The 20,292-nt window shown below is 37.9% G+C and overlaps 1 protein-coding gene across 5 annotated transcripts in view; it reads right to left on the reverse strand.

Moving 5' to 3' along the window:
• Positions 1–1,003: 1,003 nt before the first annotated feature.
• The window catches only part of Trpc1 (transient receptor potential cation channel subfamily C member 1), a 57,642-nt gene continuing 38,353 nt past the window's right edge, over positions 1,004–20,292 (reverse strand). For 3 of the 5 annotated variants that reach the window (XM_028866006.1, XM_028866005.1, XM_028866007.1), the window contains 6 exons: positions 13,671–13,810; positions 11,936–12,079; positions 6,534–6,709; positions 5,057–5,258; positions 4,588–4,782; positions 2,586–2,911 (listed from right to left, as the gene is read on the reverse strand). In XM_028866006.1, coding sequence (XP_028721839.1) covers positions 2,684–2,911; positions 4,588–4,782; positions 5,057–5,258; positions 6,534–6,709; positions 11,936–12,079; positions 13,671–13,810 — 1,085 coding nt within the window. In that variant the 3' untranslated portion in view covers positions 2,586–2,683. Of the gene's footprint in view, positions 2,912–4,587; positions 4,783–5,056; positions 5,259–6,533; positions 6,710–11,935; positions 12,080–13,670; positions 13,811–20,292 lie in introns of all 5 variants that reach the window. The other 2 variants (XM_028866004.2, XM_028866003.2) reach the window with 1 other exon arrangement.

A 20,292-nucleotide genomic window follows, 5' to 3' on the forward strand; every position in this document is an offset into this window, starting at 1 on the left:
TATACAAGTGTGTGCGTGTGCACACACACGGCACACATGCTTGTAACTCTCCCAGCAGCTTTGTCCCTCTGCCTGAACTTGGACACAGCCTGTTATTCTAGATTTATACTATATAAATACATAATTTATTTATTATTCCCTAGCTGAAAGGCTTTCAGTTGTTTTCAGTTTGGGACAATGAATAAAGTTCTCTTGAATGGTCACATACAGATCTTTGTATGGATATATTAATTTAAAATATGTTATCCTAGGAAACAGCTAACAGTTAAGTGTAATTACTTCAGAAGTGGGAAGTGTTGCTAAAAGTATCTGATGTTGGTATTTTACCTTTTAGGCCTTTGTGACTATAAATTTTAAAAATACTAAATTTCATAGATGCATATGAATTATATCTCAATTAAAAATGTATATTGTGAAGCCGGGCGGTGGTGGCGCACGCCTTTAATCCCAGCACTCGGGAGGCAGAGGCAGGCGGATCTCTGTGAGTTAGAGGCCAGCCTGGGCTACCAAGTGAGTTCCAGGACAGGCGCAAAGCTACACAGAGAAACCCTGTCTCGAAAAAACAAAAACAAAAAAAACAAAACAAAACAAAAAAATGTATACTGTGTGTGTGTGAGTGTGGACGCTTTGTGGCACAGCATGCATGTGGATGTCAGAGGACAGCTTGGGTGAGTCTCTCCTCTATGTGGGTGCAAGGCCTGGTGGTAAGCACCTTCCCCACTGAGCCATCTTGCCATCCCTGTATCTCAAACTAAAAAGCAGATGAGAGGCTGGAGAGATGGCTCACTGGTTAAGAGCACTGGCTGCTCTTCCAAAGGACCCAGGTTCAATTCCCAGCAGTCACAAGGCAACTCTCAACTGTCGGTTGCTCCAGTTCCTTCTGGCATCTGTGAGTACCAAGCACATGCATGGTAAACAAATATACAAAGAGGCAAAATATTCACACACACAAAATAATTAAAAAATAAAAGCAAATAATACTAAGTAAAATGCTAAAGCTCTATCAATTTATAATCTAATATCAAATTTTATTCACCTTTTTTCTTACAATATGCTGTCATTCAAAATATACCTCATCAGTAATTCATGCACACAATAGGCACTCTATAGATTTTTTTTAATAATTAAGTATATTTTTTAGAATGACTAAAAATCCTGATGTAAAATCCCAATAGGGAAGTGCATAATTCCATTGTAGACAAAATATATAACTTTACAATAAACATTTTTATAAGAATTTGCCCGAAAGAGGGAAGACTTAAACTTGAACATCAAAAACAAATGTGAAAAGCAAGATGAAACCTAACACTAGACTACTCAGACGCCCCCTGAGTAGGTGGTGCTCACGGGCCAAGGGCTGCCTGCACCCTGTGCGCCCTCAATGCCAACTGAGACTCAGCTAAGAAAGTAAACGCGTACTCCTCAGTGAACATGCTGCATGAGCCGATGCAATGGCTGGGAAGGCTTCAGCTACACCCTTACCTCAACACCAGAACAGGTCAGATATACCTTTTATTTTCAAACTGAAAAACAATGCTTTACATCTCAAGCAGCAAGCACGAAGTCACTTTTCTAGAAGGTAAACACTTCGAAAAAGAGCTCCAGAACCTTCATTTGAACTTAAAGCAGCTTTTTTCAAAGCCCCTGATGCTCTCCAGCCAAGCCCACTGTGACCACACATGAAGGCAAGCAGCTTATACTTTGTAACTTACTCAAACCTGAAAAGTTAGAAGAAAAAGTTAAAACTAACCAAATGCCTAGAGAAGTAACTTTGCAAATGCATAAATATGAACAAATATTCTATGGCTAAAAGATGTCTACTATTTTTCAAAAATCACAGACTTCTATAAATATTTAAATATATGAACTACATCAATACAGAGAACTATACTTAAAATAGTAAGTCAAAAAAACAAAATATAAAATATAAAATTATTATAACCATGTAAGAGTAAATATAATACACAACAAAAAACAAGGTAGATTTAGACTGATAGAACTAAATAATGTTTTGTTTTTTGAGACAGGGTTTCTCTGTGTAGCCCTGGCTGTCCTAGAACTCACTCTGCAGACCAGGCTGGCCTTGAACTCAGAGATCCACCTGCCTCTGCCTCCCAAGTGCTGGGATTAAAGCCATGCACCACAAGACCGACTTAAATTCAAATATTTAGAGACTTTTCTTTGTTGCTTAAGATTATAACAAAAGAAAAAAATAGGGTATTTTAGATAAAACTATACTCTTAAACAATAAATACTGAACTCTATGTGAACTCCTAAAACCAGAGATTTTAAACACCATGAACTCTACATTTCAAGTGTCTCTTAAGGTAGCTGCATTTGCTAATCTTCATTTTATAAAAGGGAGTGGGCAATGTGTACACTGATAGCTGCCCCTCTTAAATATTACAAATTTTAAGCACTAACGAACTAAGAAAAAAAATTGCATGCTAACAAACCCGTTTACTTGTTCTGTTTCACTTCTACAAAAAGCCACAGACAGGTTTTAAAAAACTAACTCTATATACATATTTTACATGACATAGATTTATGCTATAAATATTTAGAGAATGGCTTTTGTGTAATTGTTTATGTCCATATATATCTTATTAGTGTAGTTGTAAGGTATGCAAATACAATCTCAGATTTGTTATGGAAAATTATTTCTACAAGATTTAGAAAATGATTAATTTCTTGGATAAAACATAGCATATTTAGAAGTCCGAAAGCCAAGCAAATCCCTTATTTCATTTCGGAATTTCGACAGATCTTGGCGCAGTTCATTGAGATTCTCCACGGTTGCCTGGTCTGTGCTCTGCATCTTCTGTCGCATGGACGTCAGGTAACGATGCACCAGACAGCACATCACCTTCTGGTAGTTCTCATCTCTCTTTTGTTTCAAGTTTCTCCACTCCTTCAAAACAAGCAGTCCCGTGGTAAGAACGACAGCAGAACAATGTACGTGTAAGAAAACATGTATACACACTCATATATACATATGGATTTGCAGAACTGAGGAGTGTGCTGAGGGCCACATGTATGCTAGGCAAATGTCTACCATCAAGGCATTCTCTAGCCTCAGAGACAATATTTAAATGAGGTAAATTTTAAATATACTCACAAATGCACACTTTCAATGCATTTAGAGGACAGTTTTCTTTGGTAAAAATCATAGTCAGTACATGTTTAACAATATAGCCTGTGTATCTGTTTCATTCACTCTCCTTTAGGCCAATTTTATTGAAAAAGTTTAGTAATGCCCAGTCTACAACAGAGAGTCATAAACTACCACCCCAAGCCCACTTTCTGTCTTTCTTACCTTGTGAGCTAAGAATGGTTTTACAGATGAATATCTATAATCAATTTTATAATGGACAACTTGATTTTTAACTCTAATTAAGCAAAGTTTTAATCCTATTACAGGGAATTCTGTTTTCCCTAGTAACTTATTACAGTAACTGTTATTTATTGTTATATTTTTAATTTCATTTGTAAGTTTTTTGGAAATTTTTTCTTTTATATAACTTCTTAGATGGTGTTTTTTGTTTTGTTTGGCTTTCAAAGTATAAAATATTTACTGTCTGGTCTTTTAGGAAACTTACCAATCCTTGATTTATAAGCAGCATGCACTGAATAAGAAATATACTGAGTAACTTTCAAGACCTAAAAATGCTATGAATTAATTGTTGTTCTTTAAATCTATAATGAATGACTATGGGATAAGAGTTCATGTGCTAGGGAAACTTGAAAACTAAGAAAAGAACCAAAACCAACCTTAAAATTCTTAGCTTTATTTCTTATTCTCAATTATTCATTGAATTTTTATATTAGATACTATAGCATGCGTTAGGGGCACAGTAGAAAACACCTCAGGATAGCCTTATCAAACCTTCATATTTGTGCTTAAAGAAACATCTGTTGTTTTTAACAGAATCTCAAATATTTGATTTTACCAAAGAAGACTCAGAAGCCAGATGCTGGGGTGAAACCCTGCTAGCTCAGAGAGGCAGGGAAAGCACCCAGATGACCTTCCTCCTCAGCTGACATCCCAGAAGCCTCCCACCTTCTCCTACACAGTCTCAAACAGAACACCCTCCCTTTTACTTCCTGTGTGTTCCTCTATCCACCCTCCTGATTCCCTCTTACTCTCTACGGTTTTTTCTTAATCATCCTATGCTTGTTTCCTGTCAACTGGCTTGCTCTGCCTCTTGACCTATGGTTAACCTTATTTAATCGTATTTACAATGTTCAAGCAGAAAGCTCTTGGAATTAAGGTATATGCCAGGGCTGAGGCACACCACAACTAGAAACAGGTTTTCCAGCAAATAATGCAATCTCTCAGGGTCACAGTGTGATCAAATATCCTGCAACAAACATCTAAGCTAGGCATGGTGGCACACACCCATCCTCCCAGCCCACGGTAGGCAGACAGAGGAGGACTGCTGCAAACTGAAGCCAGCCTGGTCTACACAGCAGATTCCATGGCAGCTATGTCTATGTAAATAGTGAGACTCCATCTCAAAAAAAAGACCTAAAAGTGCAATTAGCAACTGTAAAACTGTGGTGCAATTCAAACCTCTAATTTCTCACCTTTAAACTGTTCTGCCGTTTGACCTTGCCTTTCGACGTGTGAGAGCAAACCCACTTACTGAGGCTACTGATCATGTAGCAGATAGTCTTTGGTGAAGGAATAATGTTGAAAGGAGGGGGTAGTGTACACTTGTCATCAAAGTAGCTAAGCCATAGCTTTGCTCGAGCAAACTTCCACTCTTTATCCTCATGATTCTGTGAGGCAGTAAAAAGCAGGACAGAAGAAGAACACACACACAAACATGAATGCATATTGGCAGGTTTGGGGAGATATTGATTAAAACTGTCTAAACGTCATCACACTTTACATATAAAAAACTGGTCAAAGATGTGCAATTATTAAACATTATATTTTAAAATCTGTGTTTAATTTAAAAATATTATTCCTCAATTATGTAATCTTCAGTTATTTGATTTCATATATCTCATATGATTTGGAGAGAATATAAGTCTTTGAAAGAACACTTACTGCTATCAACTGAAAGCTTTTGTGAAGCATGGCCACTAGCAGCTTTGTAAGCACAATAACAACCACGACGTTGTAAGTTCCAACGATCACGGCTCCAACAAAGGACTGCAGCTCTTCTCCATAGCTAAACCTTGTGACAAAGATGGCCACGTGTGCTAAGGAGAAGATGTACCAGAACAAAGCAAAGCAGGTGCCAATGAACCTGGAAGGGCAAGAACATTGTGGTTAAAAAGGAAATTAATTAGCAAGAACAGAGATAATGCATTTATATAAAATTATACATAAGAGCCATTAATAATTCTTGTATAATACATTATAAAATAATTTTATTGTTTGATTTTTATTTTCACAGTACGTACAGTCATATTTTAAATGTTATTTTTGTTTTATGTGTGTGTGCATGAGTGTATGTGTGTGCATCACATGCATGCAGGAGGCCACAGAGGTCAGAAGAGGGCACCAGATCCCCTGGAACTGGAGTTATAGTTGTGACCATCAGGTGGGTGCTGGAAACCAAACCCAGGTCCTCTACAAGAACAGTAAGTACTCTTAACCACAGAGTCATCTTTCCAGACCCTAAAGTCTTATTTTAAATGAGGAAACACATTCAAAAATATTATTCCTAGTTAATTTTTTTGTGTCCTTTCCAGTCTCAACACAGCAGTCCATGAGGTATCTAGTTATATTGTGTCGGTTCTTTGCTTCAACCTTTAGATAATTCTAAATTGCAAAAGCCCCAAATCAGACAGCATGGTCCTACATGCTCATCCCTTTATCCATTTATCCTGGCCTGCCCAGAAATCTTAGTCTTTAAATGAGAGGACACACAAAGTACCTAAAGAATTGTGGCACATCATACAAACACAACAAATGTGCAGTGCATACTCCTCTGTATTTTATTAAGATGAGGAGAGTAAGATTGGGGATGTAGCTTTGGTGGTTAGCACTTGCTAAGCACACACAGAACCCTGGCTTAGATCCCCAGCACTGGAAAAGGAACCTGAGGGCAGGTGTTCTGTCTACTTTATAGTGGCGGTACCATTCTTTATGACCCACTGCGGTACTGGCCCTTGAGTTCGAATGATTCTCAATTCTAGTGACCTCTCAAGAACATGAATGAATGCTCTGGGTTGTACCAGCGACCAACAGTTGCTACAGGTATTTAATAGTTTGGGGGCAGAGATGCAGAACATTCTAATATATGGGATGGATAAAAGAATTTTCCAAAGTGCTAAGAGTGTAAATTTGTCAAGAGTTCTGTTCAGATATATTTCAGTAGAGAAGAAACATGTAATGACTTGGATCTACTACTGAAAATCCTTTAGGTAAAGATGATGAAAAATGAACATTTGTTAAAGCTTGCAGACATTTAAAGAAGATTTTTTTAAAGAACAACTGGAGCTCCATTCGTGTAATGACTAACCCATACAGAACTTAGGAGCAGGAAGTCCATCTGGTAAAACCTGAGGAGACTCACGAGTGGAAGGTGTCATTGCTTTGTTGTTCACAGAAGATGCCAACACAGTCCTTCTGCTCTTTGGGGGTGTAGCCCTTGTCATAGAGTTGTGTCAGTCCAATTGTGAAGGAGAACAGAACAAGAAGGAACATCCCCAGAAATTTCCCAAAATCTTGTAACATCTGTCCCATGGAAATCTGTGGACATATCACATAGTGTACATTAAAACTGTTGGGGAAATTACATATTAAATATGAAATTACCCAGCAATAAAAGGAAGGCTAACACACAAGCCACAAGTCATGCTCATTATTTCACCTGGCTGACATATTTCAGTGTGTTAAGAATATTAAAACACCAGCTGTAGGAAAACAAAAAAACAAAACAAAACAAAACCAACAAACCCAGCTATCTACCAAAAAAGGCCATTCTAACCAAACCAGCACTGTGAGTGTGTGATGCACAGTCCTTGCCAGATAAGATCTTCAAAGGTTATTATTACTGTGTAGGGAGAACAGATACATGGAGATTTCCCCCCTACTTTTAGTATTTATTATAATTATTTTGGTTGTTGCTGAGACACAGACTACCCCATGTTCAATATTGCCATAGGACGCACACTCTTCCTGCCTCAGCTTCCCACACACTAGGATCATGCAAGTATCACTATTGCTGACAATATGGAGATTGTTTAAAGGCCAGTTGGCAGGGGTAAAAGAAAGAATTCTCTGAAAAACCTAAGGGAAAATAAATGCTTATATTTATGTGGCTTCTTAAAGTTTACAAATATTAAATCATTTCAAAATGAAGCATTTTATCTGATTTTGTAACTAATTCTCAACTAACTCCTGAAGAACAGTATCAGCATCTTGGACTATCCTAATTTCTTCCCAAGAGTGAACATCCTTCCCTCACTTTTGTAAGACAGTATTATGTGTGCAAGCCATTCTAGTAGCAAGAGTTAATAATGACTATCTTTATACATTAGCATGGGGCAATGAGAAGTTTTATTCAAGCCTAATTTTATTTTCTTTCATACTCCTCCAATGTCTGAGGATTACATAGTTGTTTTTTTGTTTTGTTGGGTCTTTTGTTTTGAGTTTTTTTGTTTGTTTGTTTGTTTGTTTTTTGAGACAGGGTATCTCTGTATAGCTTTGGCGCCTTTCCTGGAACTCACTCTGTAGCCCAGGCTGGCCTCGAATTCACAGAGATCCACCTGCCTGTGTCTCCCAAGTGCTGGGATTAAAGATGTGTGCCACCACTGCCCAGCCCAGATTACATAGTTTTAATAAAATAATAAATCTTGATTATTTTTAAAATTGGAACACTTGTGGGATTTTGTTTGTATGTTTGTTTTTTGAGACAGAGTTTCTATATATAGCCCTCGCTATCCCGGAACCTGCTCTATAGATAGACCAAGCTGGCCTCAAAATATGTGAGAAAGAGAAGAGATGTATTTTTCCTCTTAATGTACTAGCGGTATCTTTAGTGGGTCACTTAGGAAAACTAAGCCATTCATTCAGACTATGAATATTCAGAATATATCCATAAGTCAGCAGGGAATTGTTAAGGCAGTAATAAAGCAAGTGCTTTTGACAACTTTAGGAAAAATGACCTTTGAAGAAAGTTTTGGCACTATTCACTCATCTATAAATAGAATTTTTGAAAGTACCCACTGATAGTGATATAATCTTAATTTTCAAAAAATTTTTTATACAACTAAACTAAAAAAAAACATGTAACCAATTTGAATATCAAGGTGAGTTAATACAGAAGGAGAACACCAGAAACTGACATCAGTTCTTGCATAATACAGAACTAAAAAGAGCACAGTGGATATCACAGTAGAGGGCACTGGCTGGAATACTAAACATGCATGTGACAGGTAAGCAGCAAAAACAAACTTCTTGTGGATGGAAAGAGCATAAGCATTATGCATTTGTAAATAGGATAATGTCACATCAATCAAGTGTAAAGAAATGAAAAAGAGAACTAAGCTGTCAATACAGAAGTTTACAAAGGAGTTAATATTAGTGCAGACCGAGGAAAACCAGTCTTGGCTGTGAGAACCCTGGAAATGAAGCCTATGGTAGAGCACATCTGCTGTCCAGCACTAGAGGCCGAGGAAATAGGATCAGAAGAGCCCAGGGACTCCCAAGTCTGGGGAACAGTAGAAACCCCTGAGAGAGAAGAGGGTTGGGGACGTGGGTCACCAGTAAGGTGCCTCCTACTCAGACACGAGGATCTGAGTGGGATCCCAGGGCCCGTGTAAAAATGCCGGGCGTAGTCATTTACAAGGAAGGAAAAGGAGATGGATAGATCCCAGAGCTCAGTGGCCACACAACACAGGCAATCAATGAGTGCCAACTTCACTGAGAAACCCTGTTTTACAAGGTAAGGTGGAGAGCAATCAAGGGGGACACCGAAATCAACCTCAGGCCTCCATACATATGTACACACACAAATGAACACACACACACACACACACACACACACACACACTCAATTTTAAACTGAAAAAAGGAAGGAGATAGGCAAGAAAGAGACTGTCAGAACTGAGAACCAGAAATTAATCTGGAAACATTCCATCAAGCGAGATGAACAGGCGACAGTTGAATTTCTATATACAAGTTACACAACCATCTGAAAAGGGTCAAATATAATGAGAGCAAATCCTCTATAACGACATGAGAAAGAATGAGGCAGGATGGACCTAACCCTGAAGTAGAAGACCTATACACTGAAAATTCTAGAACACTGACAGAGAGACAGAAGAAGACACAGGCAGATGTTCACGATTGGAAGTTAACTCTTAAAATTTCCACATTACCAAAATATTCACAGAGTTGAGACAAAATCAAAACCCCAATAATATGCTTATACACACACACAAACACACACACACACAGAAATTATAAAATTTGCATGACCTCAAAAAAGACAATCTTGAGAACAAAGCTAAAGATAACACACTCCCCAATTTCAACAAATATTATAAAACAACAGTAATTTAAATGGTATCGAACTATAGTAAAGACTGATATATAGACCAATGGGACAAAATAAAGACCTTGGAAATAAATGTGAAAATAAGTAAACTTAACTTCTCTTCAACAACAGTACCAGGAAAACACAATGAGGAACGGCAGTCTCTTCAACAAATGATGGTTGGGGAAAAAATGACCATATTATCCACGTGGAAAACAGTAAAATCGAACATTTATCTTACAGCATACAAATCTTACACCACACACACACACACACACACACACACACACACACACACACACACACAATCAACTCAAAGTAGAAAAGATAATTAAAAATAAGGCTTGAAACTATAAAGTCTTAGAATAAAAATTACATGTTCAGCGTTGTACTGGGCTAGTTTTATGTCAAGTTGACACAAGATAGAGTCATTTGAGAAGAAGGAAACTCAATTGAGGAAATGCTCCCACCAAATTGGCCTGTGGGGCATTTTCTTAATTCAGGATTGATGTAGAAAGGTCCAGCTCAATGTGGGAGGTACCACGCTTGGGCTGGTGGTCCTGGGTGCTATAAGACAGCAGGCTGTGTTGTGGGATATTTTGATCGCACTCTGACACTCCTGAGACTGCCCAATAAAGTTATATCTTGAATCAGGGGGCAGAGTCTGACTAGCTGACTGGAATTGGCCCTAGAGAAGCCAGCAATTTGGATAGAGAAGGCACATAGGAATGAAAGGGCAGGGACTAGAGATGGAGCTCTCTTAGTTCTGGGACAAAGGGGAAGATGTGTCTCTTACCAAAAAGCAAGGTCAGTTAGTTACTACTGAGCCTCTCTGAGCTGGCAGGTTTTCACCCCAGCCTTTGATTTCTGAGTCTTATTGACAAGTAGAACAATAGAGACTTAATTTAAACCCACCTATCATAGCCCCACCAGGCCTTGGTCTAAGTGGCTGGTGGGGCTGTGACTGACGGGCCATGGGGCAGCAGACAATAATTAAAATATCAGTAGATTCATCTGCAGCCACCAAGCTGACAGAAAAACATCAAGGCTGAGCAAGCCATGAGGAGCAAGCCAGGAACCAGCATTCCTCAATGGCTTCTGTTTCAGATTCCACTTCAAAGTCTCTGCCTTGACTTCCTGCAATGATGAACATTGATGTAGGACTTTAAGCTTAAATCAGCCCTTTCCCAAGTTCCTTTAGGTCATGGTGTCTTATCAGAGGAAAAACAAAAAACCCTAAGCTAGAAGTTGGTACCAGGTCATGGGGTACAGTTGTGACAGACCTGTGTGTTTGTGGAGGATTGTGGTGGTATCTGAACTATTTCCATATATGATGCTATTTCTTCCTCTTTAATCCATCTGGGATCTCTTCCTTTTCCCTCTTTTACTGTCTTATTTTTGATAATTTAAATTGCCATTTTATGTCCTTTGTTGGTTTACTAACTATAACTGCCTTATTTCATAGACTGCCTTAGGGTTTATGACACCTATCTTATCACAGACTAATTTCAAGTGATAGCATACTACTTTGTATACAGGTGAAGGCCATACAACCGTGTATTTCCATTTCTTCCAGCTGGGTCTTTATGTTCTTATTGTCATTCATTTCACATGTACATCTCTATGTGTTAAAATCATGTAGATATTATTTTTATTAAATACAGCCAACAGCAGACAGACACTATAAGAAAAGAGTACTACAGGCTTAAACATCCCTGCAATATACATACAAAAATCTTTACCAAAATCAGGGCCAGTGAGATGGCTCAGAAGATAAAGGCGCTTGCTGCCCATTCTGACAACTTGAGCTTGGTCTGTACGATTTACATGCCATGGGCACATGCATATATGTGGTGATTTGAATAAAAATAGCCCCCATAGGCTCATATATTTGGATGCTTAGCCACCATGGAGTGGAAGGAGTGTCCTTGTTGGAGGTCTATCACTGAAAGTGGTATCTATCTTTCAAAGTTTAAATATACACTTTATTTTGGTAAAAATCAGATTTTTTTGTTACTCCTTTCTATAAAGCACAACAATTATTTTGTTTTGTTTTTGCATTTTTCGAGACAGGGTTTCTCTATGTAGTTTTGGTGCCTGTCCTAGATCTCGCTTTTTAGACCAGGCTGGCCTTGAACTCACAGAGATCTGCCTGGCTCTGCCTCCTGACTGCTGGGATTAAAGGCGTGCGCCACCACTGCCTGGCCGCATAACAATTCTCTATGGCCAGAGAATGAAAGGAGGAGGCCAATGGACCACAGCTTGATAAAGTTACAATTCTTGAAAGAAAATTATCAATGAGCCAGAAGCAAAGTGCTTGATAATTATTTTCAAATGCCAAGTGTAGTTTTAACACCATGAGAACAGTGTTAAAGTGGATAAGCAGATGCAATAGTCGTGACATGTAACAAACATTCCTTAAGACCTGTATTTACCTGCAGTGGACCCAAAATCGAGCTGGTTGTATACATAAAAAAGAGCCGAAGGTAACTCAGAACGTTAGCAAATGCAAAAAGCCCTTCTGCTACAAGTGTGGGGTGGAATGCATCCCAGTCCTTCCGGTCAGCAAAGTCATGAAACTGGAGGTGGGAAGAGAAGCCAAAGTCAATCAGAAAAATGAAGAGAAATATCATGAAATGTCTCAAAGAAAACTATCTTGTCTTCTTGTGGGAGATCTAAATAATGTTTTAGCCAAACAGAAGCTTTCCATGTGTTCTAGGAAATACTACTTTATATACAGAAATTTACCAGAAATTTTCTGGTTAAAAAAAATTAAACAAGTTATAAAACTTATCGTTAGGGACCAGACAGATGCCTCAGCAATTAAGAGCACTGGCTGCTCTTCCAGTGGTCCTGAGTTCAAAACCCAGCAACCACATGGTGGCTCACAACCATCTACAGTGAGGTCTGATGCCCTCTTCTGGCGTAAAGGTGTATATGCAGATAGAGAACTCGGACACAAAATAAATAAATAAATCTCTAAAAAAAAAAAAGCAAAATGAAACAAAAAAATTATCATTGAACTTCTTATGAGGAAATATTGGCTAGTTTCCTTAAATTCTATAACAAAAATTGTGAGAATGTAGGTTGTCAGTTAATTAGATGTCATACTAGGTCATACTAAACCTAGTCCTTTGACCTAGGAATTTACAGCAAACCACAAAAGTTGCCCCCCTTTCAAGTAAAGAAATGCATTATTGTACCTAGACATGGGACATCTACTGTCCCACTGCAGAGACGTATAACAGCTGTTCTGTGGGACTGTTAGCCACAGTCCTTCCACTCTCAAAGTGTCCTGTTTGGATTAGAAAACTACTTCTAGAACTAAAGAAATTAGTCTGAAAAATCAATGCTCCCCAACTATCAGCCATTCATTTACATATGACCAATTTTTACATTTTAGTGACTTCTCACTCCAGTCATTAACTCTCTCTCTGACCAACATGTTGCACACTATCAATCAATTAAAGAAACAGATGTTAAATAAAGTAAGCCAATAGAATCACTTTGCTCTACAATCTACATATAAATAGCCAAAAAAAACCCCATGAAATATTATATATCTTAGTCCCTTAAATGTGATACCCCATAGCTAACACAGAGTCTATTACATTCTGTGGCTTTGAGAAGGCATAAATGTTGATGAAAGTAAAGTTAGAAGAGGTCTTAAGTATGTATGGTAAATGAGCTAAATGAAGAAATAAGACACTTGGTAGAAAGAAAATGTCTAGGACCTGGATTTAAATCATCTTTTTTTAAACATTATATTCTTAGATATATTGCTTAATATCTCTGAGTCATTTTCTTATTTGCAAAATGAGGATAAGGACTCTGTCTTAAAGAATTCCTGTGAGAATGCAATTAGACACAATATATCTAACATCGACCATGGAACCTAGCATATGGTAGGTAACCATCAATTGTGAGGATAAAATTAGATGCAGTATATCTAACATCAACCATGAGTCCCAATGTATGGCAGGTAACCATCACTGAAAAGGTAAACCATTCAAACTACTAAAAAAGTAAGCAACTGGATTCACGCAGATTATTTTAAAATGAAAACACACCAGACACATATTTGGGTCTATATTAACTCATAGTTACATAGCAAAGCATATTAGTCTTTTAAATAAATGTCTGCATCTTTGATTGACAGTGAACAGTCACCTTGTTGTGAGCCACCACTTTGAGGGCAAAGGTTGCCAAGTAGAGGGAATTCATGACAAAGCTGAGCTGGTTACGAGATTCTTCTAAAAAGTCTTCTAACCCTTCATACCAGAGTCTTTTAATGTCTGACCAAATCATCCCTAAAACAATAAAAAAAAATCAGATTTATTAATTCAATAAGCTAAATAATACTTTAAGAGACAAAGTGTTTATAGTGCTTGGGTTAACTATAGCTGTATTCCAAAAGCAGTGGGAGTTGGGTGGGGTAGGGAACAACAGCCTTTTAGTGAAAAGCTTTTAAAATTTGAAAGAAAAAAAAAACTCATGTTTCATGTGACTTGAGAAAAAACCAACCTTAAGTTTCATATTGCCCAAAAAGGAATGTTAAGTGATGTGAAACAAACTAAGAGGACAAGATAAATGCACACATGCGCGCGCGCGCGCGCGCACACACACACACACACATATGGTTTTGTTCTTGACACTTTTTCACTATTACACATAATATATTAATGATCTTATCCAGTCTAGTGGCTTTAAATGACATCTATGTAACAAAGTCTCAAATTTCTATAATTTTGGTGTGATCAGTGGGTGTATGCATGTGTGCACATATGTAGAGAAGCCAGGGGCCAATGTCAGTTGATTTCCTTGTTCCCTCTCTACCTTACCTTTTGAGACAGGTCTCAATGAACTCACTGTTCATTGTTGGCTGGCCAACAAGCTCCAAGGATCCACCTGTCTCGGTCTTCACAGTTACAGCCGCATGCTGTAGTACATGGCTTTTATGTGGTGTTGGGATCCTGAACTCAGGTCCTCAAGCTTGCACATAGTAAGGCATTCTACTGACTGAGCTGTCTCCCAGCTCCTTAAACACATACATTTATATGGTGATATTTTATTTGTACTGAAATGTGATTTTATTTGTATGTTAATAAATAAAGTTGCCTGGGGGTCAGAGCTAATAGCAAGCCATAGCAGAAGCCGGGTGGTGGTAGCACACGCCCTTAATCCCAATCACATGACAGGCAGATCTCTGTGTGTTCAAGGATACAACCAGCATGGAGACACACGCCTTTAATCTCAATACCAACCATAGAAGACCTGGAGGTCTGTAAAATGGGCAGTGATGAGGAGGTCATGTGGTTGGGTTTACAACCAATGAGAAGGCAGAATAGAAAGTCAATAAAAAGACAGATACACAGGAAGTAGGTCTCTTGCAGAGAGGTAGGACGGCAGCGGCAGTGAAGGGTAAGATTTTTAATCTCAGCTCTTAGCTATTGCTCTGACCTCTTGGCTTTTAACTCTGTATTTGGCTCTGTGTTTCTTATTTAACAAGATGGTTACATCTACACATTTAAACTCAATTTATATTTACATAACAATTTCTATCTCCAAACCTCTTTCCTAAACTCAATTTATTTAGGCACTCTTCTGATCTGCACCTCTAATTGAAGATGTGTCCAAACTGAGCTTATCTCAAGTAAACCACACTTACAGGTTTTCTCATTTCACTTACTAGCATTCCATCTCTCTAGTGTTCAATGTTAATCAGTTCAAAACTTGAATCAATCCCAACTCCTGTTTCTTTTAAACTTCACATTCATAACAAAACTAAATCCTGCCCTTCCACATCCCTTTCAGGTAGGGATCCCAGATTCAGCCACCAACTCCACTCATCTCCACTCTGAATACTATGTATGGCAGGGGCCTTAGACTCGCACTGACAACTCTACTCAACCCTCTGACCTGCCTGAAGATCATATGTCCCACACCAGCCTTCTAGGCCCCTTTCTGGCCCCTCCTCCTCAGGTGGGGAGCCCAGACTTGTGACACCAACTCCACGCATCCTTGCAGCTAAGGGCTGCCTGTCTCCAATGAGGATGCTGGACTCAATCACCAACTCCACAGGTTCCAGCTGCCTGAGTACAATTTCTGAGCACTTCCCATAGATTTCCAAATGTTGGCTAAGAGAATCTTTTAACACTACAGAAGGTCTGCTCCTGGGCTTAGAAACCTCACTTAGCTTACACTGAGCCATGACCACTTCTAACACCTTATTCTATCATCACAGTCAACTGCCCAAAGACTGAAGCTTAAGCTGCATTCAGCTGGTCTACAACCTGACAAGTGCAGGTACCAGAAAACAGATCCAAACACCCACTCAAAATGGAAGACATGATTTCCCTATCAAGAAACACTACCGATGGCCAAACTCCAGATGTCTATGTACCATTGCAAAAACACAAACATAAATAAGACAATAGATCTTCTCCAAAAATTAGTATTCAAATAATAATGTTCCTTAGAAAAGTGACTTAGATGGGTAGACCAGGCTAGCCTCAAACTCACAAAGTACTGCCTGCTTCTGTCTCCCAAGGGCTGGTATTAAAGGTGTGTACCACCATGCCTGACTAATCATTAAGGCATTTTAAAGAGACTATGAAGTAACAGAAGAACAAAGCTACAACATAACACATGAATGGAAATAAAGTAATTCTGGCTAACCAGGAGGCAGAATAATTTCATGTGAAAACATAAAACCTTGGAATAACACCTTTACTATGTAGTACTATAGTTTATGTAGAAACAAACTAAAACATATATAGAACTGACAGAAAAAAAGAACACGAATATTCTACTTGGTAACTTTTTGTCCAAATGAGTGATAAAAATCATCTAAAATGTTAAATGAAGAAGTCTTGCAGGTTGTATTTTACCAATTTAAATATTTTCTTACTTACCTAAGAGGAATAGAGATGAAAACTATCTGGGAACACATCTTCACCTCACCCCAGGAATAGAGGTCACTAACTATAAAATCCACAGTCATACCTTCTCTAAGAAATCAAGTCATTATCTCATCCTAAATCACGGTGTACAATAATGTGCAAATCTTACTTTAATTGTCAAATAACACTTTAGATGCTGATCCAAGAAAATGCTTTACTTCTGTACAATGCAGGATTCTATCTAAATATGACTCTACTCCATTATTTGGAGAAGGCCTTTTATCAAAACAGGTAGACATGGGGCTGGAGAGATGGCTTACTAATCAAGAGCACATGCTGCTCTTACAGAGGACCCAGGTTTGGTTCCCAGCACTTGCATGGTGGCTCCACAACCATTCATGAGTTCAGCTCCAGGGCAACCAATGCCCTTTTTTTGACCTCCATGGACACCAGGCATACATGTGGTGCAAACACATACATGTAGGCAAAACACTCATATACATAAAATAAATCAAATCAGTCTTTAAAAAGGCAGCTATGTGAAAGACTAGTGAGAACCACTGCCAAGTAGGTAGTTTCTCCTCTATCATTTAACACACACATACCTCTAAAATAAGGATCATATACTTGATGAATTTCAAAATTTTAGGGTACACTGTGTAAAACAGAGCTACAGTAGCAATGGGAAACATAACTATAAACTATTACAAGCAATGCCATCACTACACAATCAGTGTTCCATTTGTTTTGGGTATACTTTGCTTCTTAGAATTAGTAATATTTAATAAGCATTAGGTTGCACTATTTTGAGATGTTTAAAGGTTTGAACCTCTCTCCCACTTTATTTTTTAATGTCTCGTCTATGCCCAGTAACATACTACCTGTATGCAGATATTAAGATATTTCTATTTCAAGCTCAGACAACTTTTCGAGTGCCATGCTATATCACTCAATTGTCTGCCTTGAAGGCATTTTCTTCATTAGTGATAGATGGGGAAAGGCCCAGCCTATTGTGTGGGTGGTGCCCTTCCTTGGCTGGTGGTCCTGAGTTCTATAAAAAGGGAGGCTGAGCAAGTCATGATGAGCAAGCCAGTAACCTGCTCTGCTCCATGGCCTCTGCATCAGCTCCTGTCTCCAGGTTCCTGTCCTGTTTGAGTTTCTGTCCCAGCTTCCTTCAATGATAGACCATGATGTGGAAGTGTACACCAAATAAACGCTTTCCACCCTGATTTGCATTTTGGTTATGGTGTTTCATCACAGCAATAGAAACCCTAAGATAACGTTTTAGTTCACTTCTTACTTCTTCAACTTCTTTTTAACCATCCCTTGACTTGGGCACACACCTACATAATATACTTGGTGCCCTAGTACCATGATCCTTCCTTAGTAAAGTAACATGTTTGCAACTGTTCACTGATTCTCAAATTAAATTTATTGTTGGTGGTATTGTTCTGTGCCTTATAGACCACAATGCCAATGAGTGTAGGGGCTGTATCTGTTCCTTTCTATGCTTGGACAAAGGGGATACACAACATTTTTTAATACATGTTTTTGCAATAGATGCTCTACTATGTTTAAAAACAAAAACATTAAGAAAAATGATACTATTCTGGATATTCATCAGCAAATTATTTCCTTTCTCATTCCTTTTAAAAAATGGTTTAAGCTAGGTGGTGGTGGCGGCAGCGTCGGCGTCGGCGGCTCATGCCTTTAATCCCAGCACTCGGAAGGCAGAGCCAGGCAGATCTCTGTGAGTTTGAGGCCAGCCTGGTCTACAGAGCGAGATCCAGGACAGGCACCAAAACTACACAGAGAAACCTGTCTCAAAAAACCAAAAATTTAAAAAAATGGTTTAACATTATTTTTTTAAATGAAGCCTTAGTGAATAGCAGAAAATAATCTGGTCATTATGAATAAAAAGTTACTGTATTTCCTTGAAATAACTAAACTAATGAATGACTTTAGACAAACGGGCAAACGGTTCCTAGAGAGGTTTAGAGATCTATATTTAAGGAGGCCCAGAGTGGTCAAGTTATTTCACAGGTGTAGGGAGACATGTCTGGCAAGGAGCATTCAGATCTGTTTCAAAGTAGAAACTATGCTGAGCAAGGTAAAAAAAACTTCCAGGAAATTTACCAGTTTAACTCATCAATCCTTCTAGTGAGGCTGACAAGGGTTAGAAAACTGATCATACTATGTAAGCAGGAGAATACATATGAACACACACATAACATTACTGAAAATAGGCTCATCATATTTAAGAGGAAACAGCCATCATTTCTGAAAATCAATGCTATCTAAAAATGTTATAAGTCTGGGTCTAGTGAATTTTATTTACTGTTAAGATATATAAACAGATGGATTCTTTTACAGACTTGATGAATCTGAATCTTAATTTACAAAATCCAAGAATATTATAATTTCTACTAAACAGGTTTATTCAAGGTATCTTATATTCAAGATAAGATATATATATGTATATATAAGGATCTTTCATAAATAGCATAAGTAAATATAAAGAAGTCTCTTCTTAGATATTTTTTACAACCTTTTAAACTTAACAATATAAAAATTTATACTGGAAAGCTACATATAATATATGGGAAATATAAATTATTTTCAAAATTAAAACATTAAATCCTAGGGAAGTAAAGAAACAGGAAACTGGAAAATATTAACATGAAATTCCTCTTTAACCTAGTGTACTATTTTTATTCTACCTACCCAACTTTACACATTAATACATCATGATGTGACTTGACTCTGAAATCAAGTCACTTGAAAATAATTGATTTTTTCATATTAAAATTACAATATATAAAAATTACATTTAACAGCAAAAGGAAAACAAAAAGTAGGCACTTATCTAATAATGCAAACAAGAACAGCAATCAAAAGATAAATGTAATCAATATACCACAGATTATATTTTATAACCTTTTATTCTACAATAAACGGTCAATGGATAGTAAGGGCATGCTGAAGCTGAAGACACAAAAGAGGAAAGGGATTCTCTAAAAAAGCATAAATAAGCAATGGGATTCTGCATGATCCCATACCTTCCCACCAAAACAAGGTCCAGGACAGTTAGTCCCTGAAGAATGTTATGTAATACATTTATTACACAATGTAAGACTCATAAAATGTTTTTCAGAAAATAAAAACATTTTATTATTTTAAACTTATCATTTCTTCAGACCTTAGATTTCCAAGGCAAAAAACTGACCTACAGAGTGACTCACATGGGAGCCCTTTAAATCCAATCTCCATAATATAAGTTAAGTTATAACTACAAAACTTCGTAAATTCTTAGTAATAAAACCACCTGGACAATGAAACAAAATGGTTGTAAGACATTTGAAAGTCTGAAATTTGTTAGGTTTTAAGATACCCAGAAAAATTATGCCATATACAGAAGCATTCACTCATAAAAATTTTGCTGTTTAATAATCATTAACAACATAGTCCAAGAATAAATAATTTTTAGGGCTGGGAGATGGCTCAGTTGATAAAGTGCTTGCCACGCAGGACTGGGGAAGTGAATTTCGATCCCCAGCATGGACACAAAAAGCCAGGTGCACATCAATAACCCCAGAGCTCTGCAGGTTGAGACAGGCAGGTCCCGAGGGCCAGCCAGGCTATCCACATTCATGAGATCCAGGTTCTGTGAGAGACCTTGTCTCAAAAAACAAGGTGGAGAGCAACTGAACGACACAACCACCCAACTTTGACTTTTGGCATCCATGCATGTACATGTACATGCAAACATGTACACGTGTACACACACACACACACACACACTTTTGGCATCCATGCATATACATGTACATGCAAACATGTACACGTGTGTACACACACACACACACACACACACACACACACACACACAC

The sequence above is a fragment of the Peromyscus leucopus genome, chromosome 7 (genome assembly GCF_004664715.2).
Source record: "Peromyscus leucopus breed LL Stock chromosome 7, UCI_PerLeu_2.1, whole genome shotgun sequence".
NCBI lineage: Eukaryota > Metazoa > Chordata > Mammalia > Rodentia > Cricetidae > Peromyscus > Peromyscus leucopus.